The sequence below is a fragment of the Coregonus clupeaformis genome, unplaced genomic scaffold, assembly GCF_020615455.1.
Source record: "Coregonus clupeaformis isolate EN_2021a unplaced genomic scaffold, ASM2061545v1 scaf1652, whole genome shotgun sequence".
Classification (NCBI taxonomy): domain Eukaryota; kingdom Metazoa; phylum Chordata; class Actinopteri; order Salmoniformes; family Salmonidae; genus Coregonus; species Coregonus clupeaformis.
Genome location: NW_025535106.1, coordinates 30621 through 56217, shown reverse-complemented (window position 1 = coordinate 56217; position 25597 = coordinate 30621). Strand labels below are relative to the sequence as shown.

The window sequence follows — 25597 nt, the reverse complement described above, 5'->3', positions numbered from 1 at the left end:
CAGTAGACTAGTCCCTATTGTAGGTAGGTTATAGGTTCTAGTGAGGTTGGTGACAGTACAGTAGACTACAGTAGACTAGTCCTATTGTAGGTAGGTTATAGGTTCTAGTGAGGTTGGTGACAGTACAGTAGGACTAGTCCTATTGTAGGTAGGTTATAGGTTCTAGTGAGGTTGGTGACAGTACAGTAGACTAGTCCTATTGTAGGTAGGTTATAGGTTCTAGTGAGGTTGGTGACAGTACAGTAGACTAGTCCATTGTAGGTAGGTTATAGGTTCTAGTGAGGTTGGTGACACAGTAGACACAGTAGACTAGTCCTATTGTAGGTAGGTTATAGGTTCTAGTGAGGTTGGTGACAGTACAGTAGACTAAGTCCTATTGTAGGTAGGTTATAGGTTCTAGTGAGGTTGGTGACAGTACAGTAGACTAAAGACTAGTCCCATTGTAGGTAGGTTATAGGTTCTAGTGAGTTGTGACAGTACAGTAGACTAGTCCTTGTAGGTAGGGTTATAGGTTCTAGTGAGGTTGGTGACAGTACAGTAGACTACAGTAGACTAGTCCTATTGTAGGTAGGTTATAGGTTCTAGTGAGGTTGGTGACAGACACAGTAGACTAGTCCTATTGTAGGTAGGTTATAGGTTCTAGTGAGGTTGGTGACAGTACAGTGACTAATATTTACATTGACTAGTCCTATTGTAGGTAGGTTATAGGTTCTAGTGAGGTTGGTGACAGCACAGTAGACTAGTCCTATTGTAGGTAGGTTATAGGTTCTAGTGAGGTTGGTGACAGTACAGTAGACTACAGTAGACTAGTCCTATTGTAGGTAGGTTATAGGTTCTAGTGAGGTTGGTGACAGTACAGTAGACTAGTCCCTATTGTAGGTAGGTTATAGGTTCTAGTGAGGTTGGTGACAGTACAGTAGACTAATGTCCTATTGTAGGTAGGTTATAGGTTCTAGTGAGGTTGGTGACAGTACAGTAGACTAGTCCTATTGTAGGTAGGTTATAGGTTCTAGTGAGGTTGGTGACAGTACAGTAGACTACATAGACTAGTCCTATTGTAGGTAGGTTATAGGTTCTAGTGAGGTTGGTGACAGTACAGTAGACTAGTCCCTATTGCAGGTAGGTTATAGGTTCTAGTGAGGTTGGTGACAGTACAGCTAGACTAGTCCTATTGTAGGTAGTTTATAGGTTCTAGTGAGGTTGGTGACAGTACAGTAGACTAGTCCCATTGTAGGTAGGTTATAGGTTCTAGTGAGGTTGGTGACAGTACAGTAGACCAGTCCTATTGTAGGTAGGTTATAGGTTCTAGTGAGGTTGGTGACAGTACAGTAGACTAGTCCTATTGTAGGTAGGTTATAGGTTCTAGTGAGGTTGGTGACAGTACAGTAGACTAGTCCTATTGTAGGTGGTTATAGGTTCTAGTGAGGTTGGTGACAGTACAGTAGACTACGACTAGTCCTATTGTAGGTAGGTTATAGGTTCTAGTGAGGTTGGTGACAGTACAGTAGACTACAGTAGACTAGTCCTATTGTAGGTAGGTTATAGGTTCTAGTGAGGTTGGTGACAGTACAGTAGACTACAGTAGACCAGTCCCATTGTAGGTAGGTTATAGGTTCTAGTGAGGTTGGTGACAGTACAGTAGACTAGTCCTATTGTAGGCAGGTTATAGGTTCTAGTGAGGTTGGTGACAGTACAGTAGACTAGTCCTATTGTAGGTAGGTTATAGGTTCTAGTGAGGTTGGTGACAGTTACAGTAGACTAGTCCTATTGTAGGTAGGTTATAGGTTCTAGTGAGGTTGGTGACAGTACAGTAGACTAGTCCTATTGTAGGTAGGTTATAGGTTCTAGTGAGGTTGGTGACAGTACAGTAGACTACAGTAGACTAGTCCTATTGTAGGTAGGTTATAGGTTCTAGTGAGGTTGGTGACAGTACAGTAGACTAGTCCTATTGTAGGTAGGTTATAGGTTCTAGTGAGGTTGGTGACAGTACAGTAGACTGTCCCATTGTAGTTAGGTTATAGGTTCTAGTGAGGTTGGTGACAGTACAGTAGACTAGTCCTATTGTAGGTAGGTTATAGGTTCTAGTGAGGTTGGTGACAGCTACAGTAGACTAGTCCTATTGGGTAGGTTATAGGTTCTAGTGAGGTTGGTGACAGTACAGTAGACTACAGTAGACTAGTCCTATTGCAGGTAGGTTATAGGTTCTAGTGAGGTTGGTGACAGCTCAGTAGACTAGTCCCATTGTAGGTAGGTTATAGGTTCTAGTGAGGTTGGTGACAGTACAGTAGACTACAGTAGACTAGTCCTATTGTAGGTAGGTTATAGGTTCTAGTGAGGTTGGTGACAGTACAGTAGACTAGTCCTATTGTAGGTAGGTTATAGGTTCTAGTGAGGTTGGTGACAGTACAGTAGACTAGTCCTATTGTAGGTAGGTTATAGGTTCTAGTGAGGTTGGTGACAGTACAGAATAGACTAGTCCCATTGTAGGTAGGTTATAGGTTCTAGTGAGGTTGGTGACAGTACAGTAGACTACAGTAGACTAGTCCTATTGTAGGTAGGTTATAGGTTCTAGTGAGGTTGGTGACAGTCTTGACTAGGGTAGGTTGGTCCTGGTGGTCCAGTGACTAGTCCTATTGTAGGTAGGTTATAGGTTCTAGTGAGGTTGGTGACAGTACAGTAGACTAGTCTTGTAGGTAGGTTTTAGGTCAGTCAGTAGACTAGTCCTATTGTAGGTAGGTTATAGGTTCTAGTGAGGTTGGTGACAGTACAGTAGACTACAGTAGACTAGTCCATTGTAGGTAGGTTATAGGTTCTAGTGAGGTTGGTGACAGTACAGTAGACTAGTCCTATTGTAGGTAGGTTATAGGTTCTAGTGAGGTTGGTGACAGCACAGTAGACTAAGACTAGTCCTATTGTAGGTAGGTTATAGGTTCTAGTGAGGTTGGTGACAGTACAGTAGACTAGTCCTATTGTAGGTAGGTTATAGGTTCTAGTGAGGTTGGTGACAGTACAGTAGACTACAGTAGACTAGTCCTATTGTAGGTAGGTTATAGGTTCTAGTGAGGTTGGTGACAGTCACTACAGTAGACTAGTCCTATTGTAGGTAGGTTATAGGTTCTAGTGAGGTTGTGACAGTACAGTAGACTACAGTAGACTAGTCCTATTGTAGGTAGGTTATAGGTTCTAGTGAGGTTGGTGACAGACAGTAGACTAGTCCTATTGTAGGTAGGTTATAGGTTCTAGTGAGGTTGGTGACAGTACAGTAGACCACAGTAGACTAGTCCTATTGTAGGTAGGTTATAGGTTCTAGTGAGGTTGGTGACAGTACAGTAGACTAGTCCTATTGTAGGTAGGTTATAGGTTCTAGTGAGGTTGGTGACAGTACAGTAGACTAGTCCTATTGTAGGTAGGTTATAGGTTCTAGTGAGGTTGGTGACAGTACAGTAGACATAGATGTCCTATTGTAGGTAGGTTATAGGTTCTAGTGAGGTTGGTGACAGTACAGTAGACTACAGTAGACTAGTCCTATTGTAGGTAGGTTATAGGTTCTAGTGAGGTTGGTGACAGTACAGTAGACTCAGACTAGTCCTATTGTAGGTAGGTTATAGGTTCTAGTGAGGTTGGTGACAGTACAGTACAGTAGACTAGTCCTATTGTAGGTAGGTTATAGGTTCTAGTGAGGTTGGTGACAGTACAGTAGACTATATAGTCCTATTGTAGGTAGGTTATAGGTTCAGTGAGGTTGGTGACGTAAGTGATAGTCCCATTGTAGGTAGGTTATATTCTAGTGAGGTTGGTGACAGTACAGTAGACTAGTCCCATTGGCAGGTAGGTTATAGGTTCTAGTGAGGTTGGTGACAGTACAGTAGACTAGTCCTTGTAGGGTTATAGGTTCTATGAGTTGACAGCAGCTTCCTATTGTAGGTAGGTTATAGGTTCTAGTGAGGTTGGTGACAGTACAGTAGACTACAGTAGACCTAGTCCTATCAGGTAGGTTATAGGTTCTAGTGAGGTTGGTGACAGTACAGTAGACTAGTCCCATTGTAGGTAGGTTATAGGTTCTAGTGAGGTTGGTGACAGTACAGTAGACTACTAGTCCTATTGTAGGTAGGTTATAGGTTCTAGTGAGGTTGGTGACAGTACAGTAGACTAGTCCTATTGTAGGTAGGTTATAGGTTCTAGTGAGGTTGGTGACAGTACAGTAGACTACTACAGTCCTATTGTAGGTAGGTTATGGGTTCTAGTGAGGTTGGTGACAGTACAGTAGACTACAGTAGACTAGTCCTATTGTAGGTAGGTTATAGGTTCTAGTGAGGTTGGTGACAGTACAGTAGACTAGTCCTATTGTAGGTGGTTATAGGTTCTAGTGAGGTTGGTGACAGTACAGCAGACTAGTCCTATTGTAGAGTAGGTTATGTTCTAGTGAGGTTAGTGACAGTACAGTAGAGCAGTCCCATTGTAGGTAGGTTATAGGTTCTAGTGAGGTTGGTGACAGTACAGTAGACTACAGTAGACAGTCCATTGTAGGCAGGTTATAGTTCTAGTGAGTTGGTACAGTACAGTAGACTAGTTTGTAGGTAGGTTATAGGTTCTAGTGAGGTTGGTGACAGTACAGTAGACTACAGTAGACTAGTCCTATTGTAGGTAGGTTATAGGTTCTAGTGAGGTTGGTGCAGCAGCTACAGTAGACTAGTCCTATTGTAGGTAGGTTATAGGGTTCTAGTGAGGTTGGTGACAGTACAGTAGACTACCTAGTCCTATTGTAGGTAGGTTATAGGTTCTAGTGAGGTTGGTGACAGTACAGTAGACTAGTCCCATTGTAGGTAGGTTATAGGTTCTAGTGAGGTTGGTGACAGTCATAACACAGTAGACTAGTCCTATTGTAGGTAGGTTATAGGTTCTAGTGAGGTTGGTGACAGTACAGTAGACTAGTCCTATTGTAGGTAGGTTATAGGTTCTAGTGAGGTTGGTGACAGTACAGTAGCAACTAGTCCTATTGTAGGTAGGTTATAGGTTCTAGTGAGGTTGGTGACAGTACAGTAGACTACAGGACTAGTCCCTATTGTAGGTAGGTTATAGGTTCTAGTGAGGTTGGTGACAGTACAGTAGTAGTCCTATTGTAGGTAGGTTATAGGTCTCTAGTGAGGTTGGTGACAGCCGTAGTACAGTAGACTAGTCCTATTGTAGGTAGGTTATAGGTTCTAGTGAGGTTGGTGACAGTACAGTAGACTAGTCCCTATTGAGGTAGGTTATAGGTTCTAGTGAGGTTGGTGACAGTACAGTAGACTAGTCCTATTGTAGGTAGGTTATAGGTTCTAGTGAGGTTGGTGACAGTACAGTAGACTACAGTAGACTAGTCCTATTGTAGGTAGGTTATAGGTTCTAGTGAGGTTGGTGACAGTACAGTAGACTAGTCCCATTGTAGGTAGGTTATAGGTTCTAGTGAGGTTTGTGACAGTACAGTAGACTACAGTAGACTAGTCCTATTGTAGGTGGTACGTGTTGTGAATCGGTGACGTACAGTAGACTAGTCCTATTGTAGGTAGGTTATAGGTTCTAGTGAGGTTGGTGACAGTACAGTAGATAGTCCTATTGTGGTAGTTAGAGGTTGGTGACACTAGCCTAGACTACAGTGAGGTTATAGGTTCTAGTGAGGTTGGTGACAGTACAGTAGACTAGTCCTATTGCAGGTAGGTTATAGGTTCTAGTGAGGTTGGTGACAGTACAGTAGACTACAGTAGACTAGTCCTATTGTAGGTAGGTTATAGGTTCTAGTGAGGTTGGTGACAGTACAGTAGACTACGTGTCCATTGTAGGTGATATAGGTTCAGTGAGGTTGGTGACAGTACAGCCACTAGTCCTATTGTAGGTAGGTTATAGGTTCTAGTGAGGTTGGTGACAGTACAGTAGACTAGTCCTATTGTAGGTAGGTTATAGGTTCTAGTGAGGTTGGTGACAGTACAGTAGACTAGTCCTATTGTAGGTAGGTTATAGGTTCTAGTGAGGTTGGTGACAGTACAGTAGACTAGTCCTATTGTAGGTAGGTTATAGGTTCTAGTGAGGTTGGTGACAGTACAGTAGACTACAGTAGACTAGTCCTATTGTAGGTAGGTTATAGGTTCTAGTGAGGTTGGTGACAGTACAGTAGACTAGTCCTGTTGTAGGTAGGTTATAGGTTCTAGTGAGGTTGGTGACAGTACAGTAGACTAGTCCTATTATAGGTAGGTTATAGGTTCTAGTGAGGTTGGTGACAGTACAGTAGACTAGTCCTATTGTAGGTAGGTTATAGGTTCTAGTGAGGTTGGTGACAGTACAGTAGACTCCAGACTAGTCCTATTGTAGGTAGGTTATAGGTTCCAGTGAGGTTGGTGACAGTACAGTAGACTACAGTAGACCAGTCCTATAGGTAGGTTATAGGTTCTAGTGAGGTTGGTGACAGTACAGTAGACTAGTCCTATTGTAGGTAGGTTATAGGTTCTAGTGAGGTTGGTGACAGTACAGTAGACTACAGTAGACTAGTCCTATTGTAGGTAGGTTATAGGTTCTAGTGAGGGTTGGTGACAGTACAGTAGACTACAGTAGACTAGTCCTATTGTAGGTAGGTTATAGGTTCTAGTGAGGTTGGTGACAGTACAGTAGACTAGTCCCTATTGTAGGTAGGTTATAGGTTCTAGTGAGGTTGGTGACAGTACAGTAGACTAGTCCTATTGTAGGTAGGTTATAGGTTCTAGTGAGGTTGGGTGACAGTACAGTAGACTAGTCCTATTGTAGGTAGGTTATAGGTTCTAGTGAGGTTGGTGACAGTACAGTAGACTACAGTAGACTAGTCCTATTGTAGGTAGGTTATAGGTTCTAGTGAGGTTGGTGACAGTACAGTAGACTACAGTAGACTAGTCCTATTGTAGGTAGGTTATAGGTTCTAGTGAGGTTGGTGACAGTACAGTAGACTAGTCCTATTGTAGGTAGGTTATAGGTTCTAGTGAGGTTGGTGACAGTACAGTAGACTACAGTAGACTAGTCCTATTGTAGGTAGGTTATAGGTTCTAGTGAGGTTGGTGACAGTACAGTAGACACAGTCCCTATTGTAGGTAGGTTATAGGTTCAGTGAGAGTTGGTGACAGTACAGTAGACTATCCCCACGATTAGTTCCAGAGGCACAGGCCGCATCCGTCCCACAGGCAGTGGTTATAGGTTCTAGTGAGGTTGGAGTGACAGGTAACAGGAGAGAATGGTCTCAACAGTCATGTAGGTAGGTTATGGTGGTCTCAGTGGGAGGTTGGAGGACATGCACAGTAGACCAGTCCCATTGCAGGCAGGGTTATAGTAGAGAGTCTCCAGTGAGGTTGGATTTGACAGTACAGCTTAGACTAGTCCCCATTGTAGGTAGGTTATAGGTTCCCTAGTGAGGTTGGTGACAGCACAGTAGACTAGTCCCATGTAGGTAGGTTACAGGTTCTAGTGAGTTATGATAGACAGGTGCTGTCAGACTGGTAGGTAGGTTATAGTTCTAGTGAGGTTGGTGACAGCAGACTACAGTAGACTAGTCCTATTGTAGGTAGGTTTATAGGTTCCAGTGAGGTTGGTGACAGTACAGAACTTCATAGACTAGTCCCATTGTAGGTAGGTTATAGGTTTCTAGTGAGGTTGGTGACAGTACAGTAGACTGTAGACTAGTCCCATTGTAGGTAGGTTATAGGTTCTAGTGAGGTTGGTGACAGTACAGTAAGACCAGTCCCATTGTAGGTAGGTTTAGGTTCTAGTGAGGGTTGACAGTACGACAGTACAGTGAACTAGTCCCATTGTAGGTAGGTTATAGGTTCTGAAGTGAGGTTGGTGACAGTACAGTACTAAACCAGTCCCATTGTCAGGTGGTTATAGGTTCTAGTGGAGGTTAGTGACAGTACAGTAGACCTCGTTAGACTAGTCCCTTTGCTTAAGGTGATTCTCGGTTCTAAGTGAGGTTGAAGTGTGATCAAAGACAGAGACTAGTCCCTATTGTAGGTAGTTGCAGGGTTCTAGTGAGGTTGGTGACAGATAGTACTACAGTAGACTAGTCCTATTATAGGCAGTGGGTTATAGGTTCTAGTGGAGGTTGGTGACAGTACAGGTAGACTCAGTCCTATTGTAGGTAGGTTATGCAGGGTTTATGTGAGGTTGGTGACTGATTAAGTAGACTAGTCTCATTGTAGGTGGGTTATAGGTTCCTAGGTGAGGTTTGATGACAGACGGATACTAGTCCTATTGTAGGTAGGTTATAGGCCCCAGTGAGGCTGGTGACAGTGGCTGCAGGACTACAGCAGACCAGTCCCCTGTGTAGGTAGGTTATAGGTTTTATTGAGGTTGGTGACAGTACAGTGACCTAGTCCCACAGTTGTGGGAGAGTTATAGAGTTCTAGTGAGGTTGGTGACAGTTACAGTAGACTACAGTCAATAGTCTCTTGTAGGTAGGTTACAGGTTCAGTGAGGTTGGTGACAGTCCGATGACTAGTCCTATTGTGGGTAGGTCATGCAGGTTTTTCTTAGTGAGGTTGGTCACAGGTACAGTAGACTAGTCCCTTGGGTAGTACTATAGGTTCTAGTGAGGTTGGTGACAGCACAGTGACCACACAGACCAGTCCCACAGGCAGGCCAGGCCCCAGTGAGGCCAAGACCACAGTAGACTAGTCCCTATTGGTAGGTAGGTGGTTCAGTGAGGTTGACAGTACAGTAGATGAATTGTCCGTAGACCACAGTAGACTAGCCTATTGTAGGTAGGTTATAGTAGTTCTAGTGGAGGTTGGTGACAGTACAGCAGACTACAGTAGACTAGTCCTATTGCTTAGGTAGGTTATAGGTTCTAGTGGAGGTTGGTGAAGACCAGCATTCGTAGTGAAGCATAGCCAACAGTAGACTAGTCCTATTGTAGGTAGGTTATAGGTTCTAGTGAGGTTGGTGACAGTACAGTAGCTACAGATGCTATCCTATTGTAGGTAGGTTATAGTTTCTCAGGAGGTTGGCATTGGTGCACAGCAGACCATCCTATTGTAGTGCAGGTTATAGGCTCTGTAGTGAGGTTGGTGACATGGCTATAGACTACAGCAGACTGTCCCATTGTAGCACAGGTTCTAGGAGAGGTTAGTGACAGTAATAGTAGACTACAGTAGACACAGAACCTATTGTATATAGAGTTATAGGTCTCCAGTGAGGCTGGAGACAGGCAACAGCAGACTGTCAGTCCTATTATAGGTAGGCTGAGGTAGGTCTCAGTGAGGCACAGACAGCACAGCAGACTCAGTCCCATTGCAGGCAGGTTATAGTTCCAGTGAGGTTGGTGACAGTACAGTAGACTAGTCCTATTGCAGGTAGGTTACAGGTTTTAGTGAGGTTGGTGACATTACATGACTACAGTGACTAGTCCTATTGTAGGTGGGAATTTATAGGTTCCTAGTGAGGTTGAAGTGACAGCCAGAGATACAGAGACAGACATAGAAGTCTAGCAGACAGACAGACTAGTCCTATTGTAGGTAGGTTATAGGTTCTAGTGAGGTTGGTGACAGTACAGTAGACTGGGTCCTATTGCAGGTAGGTTATAGATTCTAGTGAGGTTGGTGACAGTACAGTAGACCTGGTCCTATTGTAGGTAGGTTATGGTTCTAGTGAGGTTGGTGGACAGTACAGTAGACTAGTCCTATTGTAGGTGCAGGTTATAGGTTCTAGTGAGGTTGGTGACAGGTACAGTAGACTCAGTAGACTAGTCCATTGTAGGTAGGTTATAGGTTCTAGTGAGGTTGGTGACGGTGCACAGTAGACTACAATGTAGACTAGTCCTATTGTAGGTAGGTTATAGGTTCTAGTGAGGTTGGTGACAGTACAGTAGACTACAGAGACTAGTCCTATTGTGGTGGTTATAGGTTCTAGTGAGGTTGGTGACGAGTACAGTAGACTACGTGGTCCTATTGTAGGTAGGTTATAGGTTCTAGTGAGGTTGGTAGCACAGTAGACACAGTAGACTAGTCCCTATTGTAGGTAGGTTATAGGTTCTAGTGAGGTTGGTGACAGTACAGTAGACTAGTCCTATTGTAGGTAGGTTATAGGTTTCTAGTGAGGTTGGTGACAGTACAGTAAGACTAGTCCTATCGGTAGGTAGGTTATAGGTTCCAGTGAGGTTATGACAGTACAGCAGACTAGTCCTATTGTAGGTAGGCGCTTATAGGTTTGAGCGAGGTTGGGTGACAGAACTACAGCAGACCAGTCCTATTGTAGGTAGGTTATGGTGGTCCAGTGGAGGTTGGTGACAGTATAGTAGACTTACAGTAGACTGTTAACCCATTGTAGGTAGGTTATAGGTTTCAGGAGGTTGGTGACAGTACAGTAGACTAGTCCCTATTGTAGGTAGGTTATAGGTTCTAGTGAGGTTGGTGACAGTACAGGTAGACTAGTCCCATTGTAGGGTAGGTTATAGGTTCTAGTGAGGTTTGGTGACAGTACAGTAGACTAGTCCCATTGTAGGTAGGTTATAGGTTCTAGTGAGGTTGGTGACAGTACAGTAGACTAGTCCTATTGTAGGTAGGTTATAGGTTCTAGTGAGGTTGGTGACAGTACTAGACTACAGTAGACTAGTCCTATTGTAGGTAGGTTATAGGTTCTAGTGAGGTTGGTGACAGTACTAAGTAGACTAGTCCTATTGTAGGTAGGTTATAGGTTCTAGTGAGGTTGGTGACAGTACAGTAGACTACAGTAGACTAGTCCTATTGTAGGTAGGTTATAGGTTCTAGTGAGGTTGGTGACAGTACAGTAGACTAGTCCTATTGTAGGTAGGTTATAGGTTCTAGTGAGGTTGTGTGACAGTACAGTAGACCTATAGTAGACCAGCCTATTGTAGGTAGGTTATAGGTTCTAGTGAGGTTGGTGACAGACAGTAGACTAGTCCTATTGTAGGTAGGTTATAGTTCTAGTGAGGTTGGTGACAACAGTAGACTAGTCCCCATTGTGCAGGTAGGTTATAGGTCTCTAGTGAGGCTGAGACAGCACAGTAGACCACAAAGTAGACTAGTCCCATTGTAGGGAGGTTATAGGGTTCTAGTGAGGCTGGTGACAGTCCAGTGTGACCAGTCCTATTGTAGGTAGGTTAAGTAGGTTCGAGTGACAGTGACAGGTACAGCAGACAGTCCCATTGTGGTGTAGATTATAGGTTCCAGAAGAGGCGAGACAGTATGACAGTAATCACAGCAGACCAGTCCTATTGTAGTAGTTATAGGTTCTAGTGAGGTAGACAGGACAGTAGATCATGTAGACTCAGCACTATTGTGGGTAGGTTATAGGTTCTAGTGAGGGTTGGTGACGTACAGTAGACCAGTCCCTAGTGCAGAGTAGGTTATAGGTTCTAGTGAGGGTTGGTGACAGTACAGTAGACTAGTCCCATTGTAGGTAGGGGTTATAGGTTCTAGTGAGGTTGGTGACAGTACAGTAGACTAGTCCTATTGTAGGTAGGTTATAGGTTCTAGTGAGGTTGGTGACAGTACAGTAGACTAGTCCTATTGTAGGTAGGTTATAGGTTCTAGTGAGGTATGGCAGACAGTACAGTAGACTAGTCCTATTGTAGGTAGGTTATAGGTTCTAGTGAGGTTGGTGACAGTACAGTAGACTACAGTAGACTAGTCCTATTGCAGGTAGGTTATAGGTTCTAGTGAGGTTGGTGACAGTACAGTAGACTAGTCCCTATTGGCAGGTAGGTTATAGGTTCTAGTGAGGTTGGTGACAGTACAGTAGACTAAGTCTCATTGTAGGTAGGTTATAGGTTTCTAGTGAGGTTATGACAGTACAGTAGACTAGTCCTATTGTAGGTAGGTTATAGGTTCTAGTGAGGTTGGTGACAGTACAGAGGACTGGACAGTAGACTAGTCCTATTGTAGGTAGGTTATAAGGTTCTAGTGAGGTTGGTGACAGTACAGTAGACTACAGAATAGTCCCTATTGTAGGTAGGTTATAGGTTCTAGTGAGGTTGGTGACAGTACAGTAAGTAGACTAGTCCTATTGGTAGGTAGGTTGTAGGTTCTAGTGAGGTTGGTGACAGTACAGTAGGACTAGTCCCATTGTAGGTAGGTTATAGGTTCTAGTGAGGTTGGTGACAGTACAGTAGACTCAGTCCTATTGTAGGTAGGTTATAGGTTCTAGTGAGGTTGGTGACATAGCACAGTAGACTAGACAGTCCTATTGTAGGTAGGTTATAGGTTCTAGTGAGGTTGGTGACAGTACAGTAGACTACAGTCCCATTGTAGGTAGGTTATAGGTTCTAGTGGGAGGTTGGTGACAGTACAGTAGACTACAGTAGACTAGTCCTATTATAGGCGGAAGGTTACATAGGTTCTAGTGAGGTTTACAGTACAGCACAGACTAGTCCTAGCCTTGTAGGTGATAGGTTCTAGTGAGGTTGGTGACAGTACAGTAGACTAGTCCATGTATGGTAGGTTATAGGTTCTAGTGAGGTGGTGACAGAGATACAGTAGACTAGTCCTATTGTAGGGTAGGTTATAGGTTCTAGTGAGGTTGGTGACAGTACTACTAAGTAGACTAGTCCTATTGTAGGTAGGTTATAGGTTCTAGTGAGGTTGGTGACAGTACAGCAGACAGTAGTAGGCTACCCAGTAGTGACAGGACAGAGACTACAGTAGACTAGTCCTATTAGGGTAGGTTATAGGTTCTAGTGAGGTTGGTGACAGTACAGTAGACTAGTCCTATCTTGTAGGTAGGTTATAGGTTCTAGTGAGGTTGGTGACAGTACAGTAGACTGCAGACTAGTCCTATTGTAGGTAGGTTATAGGTTCTAGTGAGGTTGGTGACAGTACAGTAGACTAAATCCATTGTAGGTAGGTTATAGGTTCTAGTGAGGTTGGTGACAGTACAGAGACTACAGTAGACTAGTCCTATTGTAGGTAGGTTATAGGTTCTAGTGAGGTTGGTGACAGTACAGTAGACTACAGAAGACTAGTCCTATTGTAGGTAGGTTATAGGTTCTAGTGAGGTTGGTGACAGTACAGTAGACTAGTCCCATTGCAGGTAGGTTATAGGTTCTAGTGAGGTTGGTGACAGTACAAGACTCAGTCCTATTGTAGGTAGGTTATAGGTTCTAGTGAGGTTGGTGACAGTACAGTAGACTAGTCCTATTGTAGGTAGGTTATAGGTTCTAGTGAGGTTGGTAGGACAGGTACAGTAGACTACAGTAGACTAGGGTCCTATTGTAGGTGTTCATAGGTTCTAGTGGAGGTTGGTGACAGTTCACAGTAGACTCAGTCCTATTGTGGCAGGTAGGTTATAGGTTCTAGATGAGGTTGGTGACAGTACAGTAGACTACAGTAGACTAGTCCCATTGTAGGTGAGGTTATAGGTTCTAGTGAGGTTGGTGACAGTACAGTAGACTAGTCCCATTGTAGGTAGGTTATAGGTTCTAGTGAGGTTGGTGACAGTACAGTAGACACAGTCCTATTGTAGGTAGGTTATAGGTTCTAGTGAGGTTGGTGACAGTACAGTAGACTAGTCCCATTGTAGGTAGGTTATAGGTTCTAGTGAGGTTAGTGACAGTACAGTAGACTAGTCCTATTGTAGGCAGGTTATAGGTTCTAGTGAGGTTGGTGACAGTACAGTAGACTAGTCCTATTGTAGGTAGGTTATAGGTTCTAGTGAGGTTGGTGACAGTACAGGTAGACTGAGTCCTATTGTAGGTAGGTTATAGGTTCTAGTGAGGTTGGAGACAGTAACAGTAGACTAGTCCTATTGTAGGTAGGTTATAGGTTCTAGTGAGGTTGGTGACAGTACAGTAGACTAGTCCCAGAGTAGTCCCAGTGAGAGGTTATAGGTTCTAGTGAGGTTGGTGACAGTACAGTAGACTAGTCCTATTGTAGGTGGGTTATATGGTTCTAGTGAGGTTGGTGACAGTACAGTCGAACCAGTCCTATTGCTTAGGTAGGTTATAGGTTCTAGTGAGGTTGGTGACAGTACAGTAGACCAGCCGATGGCAGGTTATAGGTCCAGGAGAGGTTGGCAGAACTATTGTAAATGGTAGGTTATAGGTTCTAGTGAGGTTGGTGACAGTACAGTAGACTAGTCCCTATTGCGGTAGGTTATAGGTTCTAGTGAGGTTAGGACAGGACAGTAGACTACAGTAGACTAGTCCTATTGCTTAGGTGAAAGTTATAGATTCTAGTGAGGTTGGTGACAGTACAGACTGAGACTAGTCTCATTGTAGGCAGGAAAGAGAAAGGTTCCAGTGGAGGTTGGTGACAGTACAGTAGACTAGTCCTATTGTAGGTAGGTTATAGGTTCTAGTGAGGTTGGTGACAGTACAGTCTGCAGAGACTAGTCCCATTGTAGGTAGGTTATAGGTTCTAGTGAGGTTGGTGACAGTACAGTCAGACTAGTCCTAGCTGCCTAGGTAGGTTATAGGTTCTAGTGAGGTTGGTCAGACAGTACAGTAGACTAGTCCTATTGTAGGTAGGTTATAGGTTCTAGTGAGGTTGGTGACAGTACAGTAGACTCAGTAGAGTCCTATTGTAGGTAGGTTATAGGTTCTAGTGAGGTTGGTGACAGTATCAGTAGACTAGTCCTATTGTAGGTAGGTTATAGGTTCTAGTGAGGTTGGTGACAGTACAGTAGAATACCCTTCGGCCAGGTAGGTTATAGGTTCTAGTGAGGTTGGTGACAGTACAGAGAACAGTAGACTAGTCCTATTGTAGGTAGGTTATAGGTTCTAGTGAGGTTGGTACAGTACAGTAGACTCGGACAGTCCTATTGTAGGTAGGTTATAGGTTCTAGTGAGGTTGGTGACAGTACAGTAGACTAAGTCCCATTGTAGGTAGGTTATAGGTTCTAGTGAGGTTGGTGACAGTACAGTAGACTACAGTAGACTAGTCCTATTATAGGTAGGTTATAGGTTTCCAGTGAGGTTGGTGACAGTACAGTAGACTAGTCCCATTGTAGGTAGGTTATAGGTTCTAGTGAGGTTGGTGACAGTCACATTAGACTAGTCCCTATTGTAGGTAGGTTATAGGTTCTAGTGAGGTTGGTGCACAGTACAGTAGACTGAAGTCCTATTGTAGGTAGGTTATAGGTTTCTAGTGAGGTTGGTGACAGTACAGTAGACTACAGTAGACTAGTCTATTGTAGGTAGGTTATAGGTTCTAGTGAGGTTGGTGACAGTACAGTAACTACAGTAGACTAGTCCTATTGGAGGTAGGGTTATAGGTTCTAGTGAGTGTTGGTGACAGTACAGTAGACTAGTCCTATTGTAGGTGGAGGTTATAGGTTCTAGTGAGGTTGGTGACAGTACAGTAGACTACAGTAGACTAGCCCAGTAAGGTTATAGGTTCTAGTGAGGTTGGTGACAGTACAGTAGACTAGCAGTAGACTAGTCCTATTGTAGGTAGGTTATAGGTTCTAGTGAGGTTGGTGACAGTACAGTAGACTAGTCCCATTGTAGGTAGGTTATAGGTTCTAGTGAGGTTGGTGACAGTACAGTAGACTACAGTAGACAGTCCTATTGTAGGTAGGTTATAGGTTCTAGTGAGGTTGGTGACAGTACAGTAGACTAGTCCTATTGTAGGTAGGTTATAGGTTCGTAGTGAGGTTGGTGACAGTACAGTGCGACTAGTCCCATTGTAGGTAGGTTATAGGTTCTAGTGAGGTTGGTGACAGTACAGTAGACTAGTCCTATTGTAGGTAGGTTATAGGTTCTAGTGAGGTTGGTGACAGTGCACAGTAGACTAGTCCTATTGCAGGTAGGTTATAGGTTCTAGTGAGGTTGGTGACAGTACAGTAGACTACAGTAGACTAGTCCTATTGTAGGTAGGTTATAGGTTCTAGTGAGGTTGGTGACAGTACAGTAGACTAGTCCTATTGTTAGGTAGGTTATAGGTTCTAGTGAGGTTGGTGACAGTACAGTAGACTAGTCCTATTGTAGGTAGGTTATAGGTCTCTAGTGAGGTTGGTGACAGTACAGTAGATCAGTAGACTAGTCCCATTGTAGGTAGGTTATAGGTTCTAGTGAGGTTGGTGACAGTACAGTAGACACAGTAGACTAGTCCTATTGCAGGTAGGTTATAGGTTCTAGTGAGGTTGGTGACAGTCACAGTAGACTAGTCCTATTGTAGGTAGGTTATAGGTTCTAGTGAGGTTGGTGACAGTACAGTAGACTAAGAAAGTCCTATTGTAGGTAGGTTATAGGTTCTAGTGAGGTTGGTGTACAGTACAGTAGACTAGTCCTATTGTAGGTAGGTTATAGGTTCTAGTGAGGTTGGTGACAGTAAACACAGTAGACTAGTCCTATTGTAGGTAGGTTATAGGTTCTAGTGAGGTTTGTGACAGTACATACAGTAGACTAGTCCTATTGTAGGTAGGTTATAGGTTCTAGTGAGGTTGGTGACAGTACAGTCAGACTAGTCCTATTGTAGGTAGGTTATAGGTTCTTAGTGAGGTTGGTGACAGTACAGTAGACTAGTCCTATTGTAGGTAGGTTATAGGTTCTAGTGAGGTTGGTGACAGTACAGTAGACTACAGTAGACTAGTCCTATTGTAGGTAGGTTATAGGTTCTAGTGAGGTTGGTGACAGTACAGTAGACTAGTCCCATTGTGTAGGTTATAGGTTCTAGTGAGGTTGGTGACAGTACAGCTAGACTAGTCCTATTGTAGGTAGGTTATAGGTTCTAGTGAGGTTGGTGACAGTACAGTAGACTAGTCCATTGTAGGTAGGTTATAGGTTCTAGTGAGGTTGTGACAGCACTGAGACTAGTCCTATTGTAGGTAGGTTATAGGTTCTAGTGAGGTTGGTGACAGTACAGTAGACTAGTCCTATTGTAGGTAGGTTATAGGTTCTAGTGAGGTTGGTGACAGTACAGCCTAGACTAGTCCTATTGTAGGTAGGTTATAGGTTCTAGTGAGGTTGGTGACAGTTAGACTGCAGACTAGTCCTATTGTAGGTAGGTTATAGGTTCTAGTGAGGTTGGTGACAGCACAGTAGACTACAGTAGACTAGTCCTATGTAGGTAGGTTATAGGTTCTAGTGAGGTTGGTGACAGTACAGTAGACTAGTCCTATTGTAGGTAGGTTATAGGTTCTAGTGAGGTTGGTGACAGTACAGTAGACCAGTAGTCCCATTGTAGGTAGGTTATAGGTTCTAGTGAGGTTGGTGACAGTACAGTAGACTCAGTCCTATTGTAGGTAGGTTATAGGTTCTAGTGAGGTTGGTGACAGTACAGTAGACTAGTCCTATTGTAGGTAGGTTATAGGTTCTAGTGAGGTTGGTGACAGTACAGTAGACTACTCTAGTCCTATTGTAGGTAGGTTATAGGTTCTAGTGAGGTTGGTGACAGTACAGTAGACTACAGCAGACTAGTCCCATTGTAGGTAGGTTATAGGTTCTAGTGAGGTTGGTGACAGTACAGTAGACTACAGTAGACTAGTCCTATTGTAGGTAGGTTATAGGTTCTAGTTGGAGGTTGGTGACAGTACAGTGGACTACAGTAGACTAGTCCTATTGTAGGTAGGTTATAGGTTCTAGTGAGGTTGGTGACAGTACAGTAGACTAGTCCTATTGTAGGTAGGTTATAGGTTCTAGTGAGGTTGGTGACAGTACAGAGACTAGTCCTATTGTAGGTAGGTTATAGGTTCTAGTGAGGTTGGTGACAGTACAGTAGACTAGTCCTATTGTAGGTAGGTTATAGGTTCTAGTGAGGTTGGTGACAGACATATACAGTAGACTAGTCCTATTGTAGGTAGGTTATAGGTTCTAGTGAGGTTGGTGACAGTACAGTAGACTAGTCCTATTGTAGGTAGGTTATAGGTTCTAGTGAGGTTGGTGACAGTACAGTAGACTACATCTAGTCCTATTGTAGGTAGGTTATAGGTTCTAGTGAGGTTGGTGACAGTACAGTAGACTAGTCCTATTGTAGGTAGGTTATAGGTTCTAGTGAGGTTGGTGACAGTACAGTAGATAGTCCTATTGTAGGTAGGTTATAGGTTCTAGTGAGGTTGGTGACAGTACAGTAGACTACAGTAGCTAGCCCTATTGTAGGTGTAGGGGTTATAGGTTCTAGTGAGGTTGGTGACAAGTACAGTAGACTACAAGTCCCATTGTGGTAGGTTATAGGTTCTAGTGGAGGTTGGTGACAGTACAGTAGACTAACTAGTCCCATTGTAGGTAGGTTATAGGTTCTAGTGAGGTTGGTGACAGTACAGTAGACTAGTCCATTGTAGGTAGGTTATAGGTTCTAGTGAGGTTGGTGACAGTACAGTAGACTCAGTCCTATTGTAGGTAGGTTATAGGTTCTAGTGAGGTTGGTGACAGTACAGTAGACTCTAGTCCTATTGTAGGTAGGTTATAGGTTCTAGTGAGGTTGGTGACAGTACAGTAGACTAGTCCTATTGTAGGTAGGTTAGGTTCTAGTGAGGTTGTACAGCAGTAGACCAGTCCCATTGTAGGTGGTTATAGGTTCTAGTGAGGTTGGTGACAGTACAGTAGACTACAGTAGACTAGTCCTATTGTAGGTAGGTTATAGGTTCTAGTGAGGTTGGTGACAGTACAGTAGACTAGTCCTATTGTAGGTAGGTTATAGGTTCTAGTGAGGTTGGTGACAGTACACAGTGATCAGTCCTATTGTAGGTAGGTTATAGGTTCTAGTGAGGTTGGTGACAGTACAGTAGACTACAGTAGACTAGTCCTATTGTAGGTAGGTTATAGGTTCTAGTGAGGTTGGTGACAGCACAGTAGACTAGACTAGTCCCTATTGTAGGTAGGTTATAGGTTCTAGTGAGGTTGGTGACAGTACAGTAGCCTAGTCCTATTGTAGGTAGGTTATAGGTTCTAGTGAGGTTGGTGACAGTACAGTAGAAGTAGTCCTATTGTAGGTGGGTTATAGGTTCTAGTGAGGTTGGTGACAGTACAGTAGACTACAGTGACTAGTCCCATTGTAGGTAGGTTATAGGTTCTAGTGAGGTTGGTGACAGTATTGTGACAGTAGACTAGTCCTATTGTAGGTAGGTTACAGGTTCTAGTGAGGTTGGTGACAGGAGGACTGAGTGATTCTAGACTGAGTCCTTATTGTAGGTAGGTTATAGGTTCTAGTGAGGTTGGTGACAGTACAGTAAGACTAGTCCTATTGTGTAGGTAGGTTATAGGTTCTAGTGAGGTTGAGTGACAGCACAGTAGACTAGTAGACTAGTCCCTATTGTAGGTAGGTTATAGGTTCTAGTGAGGTTGGTGACAGTACAGTAGACTAGTCCCTATTGTAGGTAGGTTATAGGTTCCTAGTGAGGTTGGTGACAGCACAGTAGACTACAGTAGACTAGTCCTATTGTAGGTAGGTTATAGGTTCTAGTGAGGTTGGTGACAGTACAGTAGACTAGTCCTATTGTAGGTAGGTTATAGGTTCAGTGAGGTTGGTGACAGTACAGTAGACTAGTCCTATTGTAGGTAGGTTATAGGTTCTAGTGAGGTTGGTGACAGTACAGCAGACTAGTCCTATTGTAGGTAGGTTATAGGTTCTAGTGAGGTTGGTGACAGTACAGTAGACTACAGTCCTATTGTAGGTAGGTTATAGGTTCTAGTGAGGTTGGTGACAGTACAGTAGACTAGTCCCATTGTAGGTAGGTTATAGGTTCTAGTGAGGTTGGTGACAGTACGTAGACTACGTAGACTAGTCCTATTGTAGGTAGTTATAGGTTCTAGTGAGTTGACAGTACAGTAGACTAGTCCTATTGGAGGTAGGTTATAGGTTCTAGTGAGGTTGGTGACACAGTACAGTAGACTAGTCCTATTGTAGGTAGGTTATAGGTTCTAGTGAGGTTGGTGACAGTACAGTAGACTAGTCCTATTGTAGGTAGGTTATAGGTTCTAGTGAGGTTGGTGACAGTACAGTAAGACTAGTCCTATTGAGGTAGGTTATAGGTTCTCAGTGAGGTTGGTGACAGTACACGTAGACTAGTCCTATTGTAGGTAGGTTATAGGTTCTAGTGAGGTTGGTGGACAGTACAGTAGACACAGAAGACTAGTCCCTATTGTAGGTAGGTTATAGGTTCTAGTGAGGTTGGTGACAGTACGAGGTAGACTAGTCCTTGTAGGTAGGTTATAGGTTCTAGTGAGGTTGGTGACAGTACAGTAGACTACAGTAGACTAGTCCTATTGTAGGTAGGTTATAGGTTCTAGTGAGGTTGGTACAGTACAGTAGACTACAGTAGACTAGTCCTATTGTAGGTAGGTTATAGGTTCTAGTGAGGTTGGTGACAGTACAGTAGACTAGTCCTATTGTAGGCAGGTTATAGGTTCTAGTGAGGTTGGTGACAGTACAGTAGACTAGTCCCTATTGTAGGTAGGTTATAGGTTCTAGTGAGGTTGGTGACAGTACAGTAGACTAGTCCTATTGTAGGTAGGTTATAGGTTCTAGTGAGGTTGGTGACAGTACAGTAGACTACCATAGACTAGTCCTATTGTAGGTAGGTTATAGGTTCTAGTGAGGTTGGTGACAGTACAGTAGACTACAGTAGACTAGTCCTATTGTAGGTAGGTTATAGGTTCTAGTGAGGTTGGTGACAGTACAGTAGACTAGTCCTATTGTAGGTAGGTTATAGGTTCTAGTGAGGTTGGTGACAGTACAGTAGACTAGTCCTATTGTAGGTAGGTTATAGGTTCTAGTGAGGTTGGTGACAGTACAGTAGACTAGTCCTATTGTAGGTAGGTTATAGGTTCTAGTGAGGTTGGTGACAGTACAGTAGACTAGTCCTATTGTAGGTAGGTTATAGGTTCTAGTGAGGTTGGTGACAGTCAGTAGACTAGTCCTATTGTAGGTAGGTTATAGGTTCTAGTGAGGTTGGTGACAGTACAGTAGACTACAGTAGACTAGTCCTATTGTAGGTAGGTTATAGGTTCTAGTGAGGTTGGTGACAGTACAGTAGACTAGTCCTATTGTAGGTAGGTTATAGGTTCTAGTGAGGTTGGTGACAGCAGACAGTGACTAGTCCCTATTATAGGTAGGTTATAGGTTCTAGTGAGGTTGGTGACAGTACAGTAGACTAGTCCTATTGTAGGTAGGTTATAGGTTCTAGTGAGGTTGGTGACAGTACAGTGAGACTACAGCAGAAGTCCCATTGTAGGTAGGTTATAGGTTCTAGTGAGGTTGGTGACAGTACAGTAGACTACAGTAGACTAGTCCTATTGTAGGTAGGTTATAGGTTCTAGTGAGGTTGGTGACAGTACAGTAGACTAGTCCCTATTGTAGGTAGGTTATAGGTTCTAGTGAGGTTGGTGACAGTACAGTAGACTAGTCCTATTGTAGGTAGGTTATAGGTTCTAGTGAGGTTGGTGACAGTACAGTAGACTAGTCCTATTGTAGGTAGGTTATAGGTTCTAGTGAGGTTGGTGACAGTACAGTAGACTACAGTAGACTAGTCCTATTGTAGGTAGGTTATAGGTTCTAGTGAGGTTGGTGACAGTACAGTAGACTACAGTAGACTAGTCCTATTGTAGGTAGGTTATAGGTTCTAGTGAGGTTGGTGACAGTACAGTAGACTACAGTAGACTAGTCCTATTGTAGGTAGGTTATAGGTTCTAGTGAGGTTGGTGACAGTACAGTAGACTACAGTAGACTAGTCCTATTGTAGGTAGGTTATAGGTTCTAGTGAGGTTGGTGACAGTACAGTAGACTCAGTGACTAGTCCTATTGTAGGTAGGTTATAGGTTCTAGTGAGGTTGGTGACAGTACAGTAGACGTCCTATTGTAGGTAGGTTATAGGTTCTAGTGAGGTTGGTGACAGTACAGTAGACTAGTCCCATTGTAGGCAGGTTATAGGTTCTAGTGAGGTTGGTGACAGTACAGTAGACTCGACAGTCCTTGCAGGTAGGTTATAGGTTCTAGTGAGGTTGGGACAGTCCTACAGTAGACTAGTCCTATTGTAGGTAGGTTATAGGTTCTAGTGAGGTTGGTGACAGTACAGTAGACTAGCAGTCCCTATTGTAGGTAGGTTATAGGTTCTAGTGAGGTTGGTGACAGTACAGTAGATCACAGTAGACTAGTCCTATTGTAGGTAGGTTATAGGTTCTAGTGAGGTTGGTGACAGTACAGTAGACTACAGTAGATAGCCTATTGTAGGTAGGTTATAGGTTCTAGTGAGGTTGGTGACAGTACAGCAGACTAGTCCTATTGTAGGTAGGTTATAGGTTCTAGTGAGGTTGGTGACAGTACAGTAGACTAGTCCTATTGTAGGTAGGTTATAGGTTCTAGTGAGGTTGGTGACAGTACAGTAGACTAGTCCTATTGTAGGTAGGTTATAGGTTCTAGTGAGGTTGGTGACAGTACAGTAGACTAGTCCTCATTGTAGGTAGGTTATACGTTCTAGTGAGGTTGGTGACAGTACAGTAGACTAGTCCTATTGTAGGTAGGTTATAGGTTCTAGTGAGGTTGGTGACAGTACAGTAGACTAGTCCTATTGTAGGTAGGTTATAGGTTCTAGTGAGGTTAGGGACAGTACAGTAGACTAGTCCTATTGTAGGTAGGTTATAGGTTCTAGTGAGGTTGGTGACAGTACAGTAACTAGTCCTATTGTAGGTAGGTTATAGGTTCTAGTGAGGTTGGTGACAGTACAGTAGACTAGTCCTATTGTAGGTAGGTTATAGGTTCTAGTGAGGTTGGTGACAGTACAGTAGACTAGTCCTATTGTAGGTAGGTTATAGGTTCTAGTGAGGTTGGTGACAGTACAGTAGACTAGTCCTATTGTAGGTAGGTTATAGGTTTCTAGTGAGGTTGGTGACAGTACAGTAGACTAGTCCTATTGTAGGTAGGTTATAGGTTCTAGTGAGGTTGGTGACAGTACAGTAAAAGACTAGTCCTATTGTAGGTAGGTTATAGGTTCTAGTGAGGTTGGTGACAGTACAGTAGACTACAGTCCTATTGTAGGCAGGTTATAGGTTCTAGTGAGGTTGGTGACAGTACAGTAGACCAGTCGCTATTGTAGGTAGGTTATAGGTTCTAGTGAGGTTGGTGACAGTACAGTAGACTAGTCCCATTGTAGGTAGGTTATAGGTTCTAGTGAGGTTGGTGACAGTACAGTAGATTACAGTAGACTAGTCCTATTGTAGGTAGGTTATAGGTTCTAGTGAGGTTGGTGACAGTACAGTAGACTACAGTAGACTAGTCCCATTGTAGGTAGGTTATGGGTTCTAGTGAGGTTGGTGACAGTACAGTAGACTACTATTGTAGGTGGTTATAGGTTCTAGTGAGGTTGGTGACAGTACAGTAGACTACAGTAGACTAGTCCTATTGTAGGTAGGTTATAGGTTCTAGTGAGGTTGGTGACAGTACAGTAGACTAGTCCCTATTGTAGGTAGGTTATAGGTTCTAGTGAGGTTGGTGACAGTACAGTAGACTACAGTAGACTAGTCCTATTGTAGGTAGGTTATAGGTAGACTAGTCCTATTGTAGGTAGGTTATAGGTTCTAGTGAGGTTGGTGACAGTACAGTAGACTAGTCCTATTGTAGGTAGGTTATAGGTAGACTAGTCCTATTGTAGGTAGGTTATAGGTTCTTTCTATAACAGGTTGGGTCGTTATCTGTCCAATGTTATGACAACCTGCTGATTATCAGACATCTGGAATGCTGCCATGTAACTCCTGGCGTCATCTCTCTCTCTCACACACACACACACACACACACACACCATGCTCCTCGATGTTTGTTGTTTTTCTGCTTAACTCTGTTTCATGTTTAAAGTCAAACAATCAGACTACACCCACGGTGGTTACAGGGTAGGTTTAACAATCAAGACTACACCCGCGGTGGGTACAGGGTAGGTTTAACAATCAAGACTACACCCGCGGTGGGTACAGGGTAGGTTTAACCACACAGCTGTTGTTGTGGTGTCAGTTTGGAGTCAAAACGAGATGAGGAAGTCACCAACAACCTATTAGTCAATCAGGAGATTACATTATAGTGCACCATCTAACGCAATAAAACACACACATCGACTGGCACATTATAGTGCCCCATTAACCGCAATAAAACACACACATCGACTGCCAAATTGTGAACAATAAATAGGCATATCGTTTTTTTGTTTTGAATAAACACATATATTTCTTTGCATATATAGTGTGTAATAGCGAATTAATAACACATGACAAAGCAAGCCAGGGCCATGTCCCATTGGGAGCAATGAAGGAAGCGTCTTTATGTAAGGGCCTCCAGAGGCTAGTGCCAGTCGTCGACTGGTTAAGTTTCTCTTACTTATTATTGCCTCAAGCTCTCCAATGACTCCACGAGCTGTGGCGCAACAGCGCGGACAGTAATACAAAAATAAAGTAACCCAAGAGAGGCTCTGAAAATCCACACCGGGACCGGGTCTCTCCTTAGACTTAACGGTCCGGTTGTTTTTATTTCGAAGCTCTGCGCGGGGAGAAAGTCGGCAAGCCGAGATCGAGCCGTCTGGACATGCAGCTGTTTCCCGTTCTGCGCTCAGACCCCCACGTCTAGATCTTTGTCGCCACAACACAGAAGTTCATAACACCCAATCCACATTTACAACAACAGTCCAACCGCATAGTTAATTACATTACAATTGTACTAAGCACGAGATAGATATTCATTCATGGACCCTTCTATATAGGCCTACACATAATCCATAACGATGGGGATTGAATAGACGACGATCATTTTTCTATTTCACAAAAGACATGCAATGTTGCGGGAGCGTGTGATTTGAATTCCAATATGTCACAGAGAGAGAAGGAGGGCTTTCTCTCTCTCAAAGCTCCAATGCCTTTTAGCCCGTTAATGTAAAACCACGGGGGGGGCCTGAGGGGCTGGGGGTCGGAATAATATCCTAGCTGCCTCTGTCTCTCTCTCTGCTTTCCTTACCTATTTTTATTTTGACGCTTTGGAAAACCCGCAGCCCTTCCTCTTCGACCGCCATGCTCTCCGGCTCCGCTCTTTCCCCTGTAGACTTGTGGATGGAGTCTTTGCTCCACGGTGATCCGGGTGTCGGTCTCTCCAGCCGCAGAGGGAGGCAGGTCTAGTCTAGCTCAAAGGCGGTGTGGTGTGTGTGTCTGTATTGGGGGATATATATGGCTATGCTTCCCGGACAGCGGAGAGCTGCATTCCCCTACCCAACCGCTGCTAGAAAACACTGCAGCTCTCAAACCAGAGCAGCGTGTATAGTGGGCGGGGCTCCACCTTCTCTACAGCTGATTGACTGCCAGCGGGCTGACGTCATACAATGGGGGGGGCGGGCTAAATTAGTCGACGAAGGCGGGGCGCTCCAAAGGGGCACAAGGCGCACTGGAACCGAATTGGTCCAAACCGGTTTGGAGTCTATCCTGACTGGTTTATACCGATAAGCATTCGAGCTCGGGTGAGAAAAACATTGCAAAGATCCCACGAACTTCAAAACGGTTTTGCTTTGTGCGCTGACTCGAATTGGAGAAATGGAAAAATCGAATTAGGTCATAATGAACCCAAGGGCGTCGGTTTGACTAGATGATAAACCAGTCAGGATAGACTGCAAGCCGGTTTGGACCAATTCGGTTCCAGTGCGCCTTGTGCCCCCTTTGAAGCGCTCAGCGTTGAATGAATGAATGAATGACCAA

At 43.7% G+C, this 25597-nt stretch overlaps 1 protein-coding gene across 1 annotated transcript in view; it reads right to left on the bottom strand.

The window, feature by feature from the left end:
- LOC123487323 (ras GTPase-activating protein 3-like) overlaps positions 1-25113 on the bottom strand; it is an 84978-nt gene extending 59865 nt beyond the window's left edge. The window contains exon 1 of the mRNA XM_045218543.1: positions 24870-25113. Within this exon, the coding sequence (XP_045074478.1) occupies positions 24870-24924 (55 nt within the window). The 5' untranslated portion in view covers positions 24925-25113. The remainder of the gene's footprint in view (positions 1-24869) is intronic.
- Positions 25114-25597: the final 484 nt, after the last annotated feature.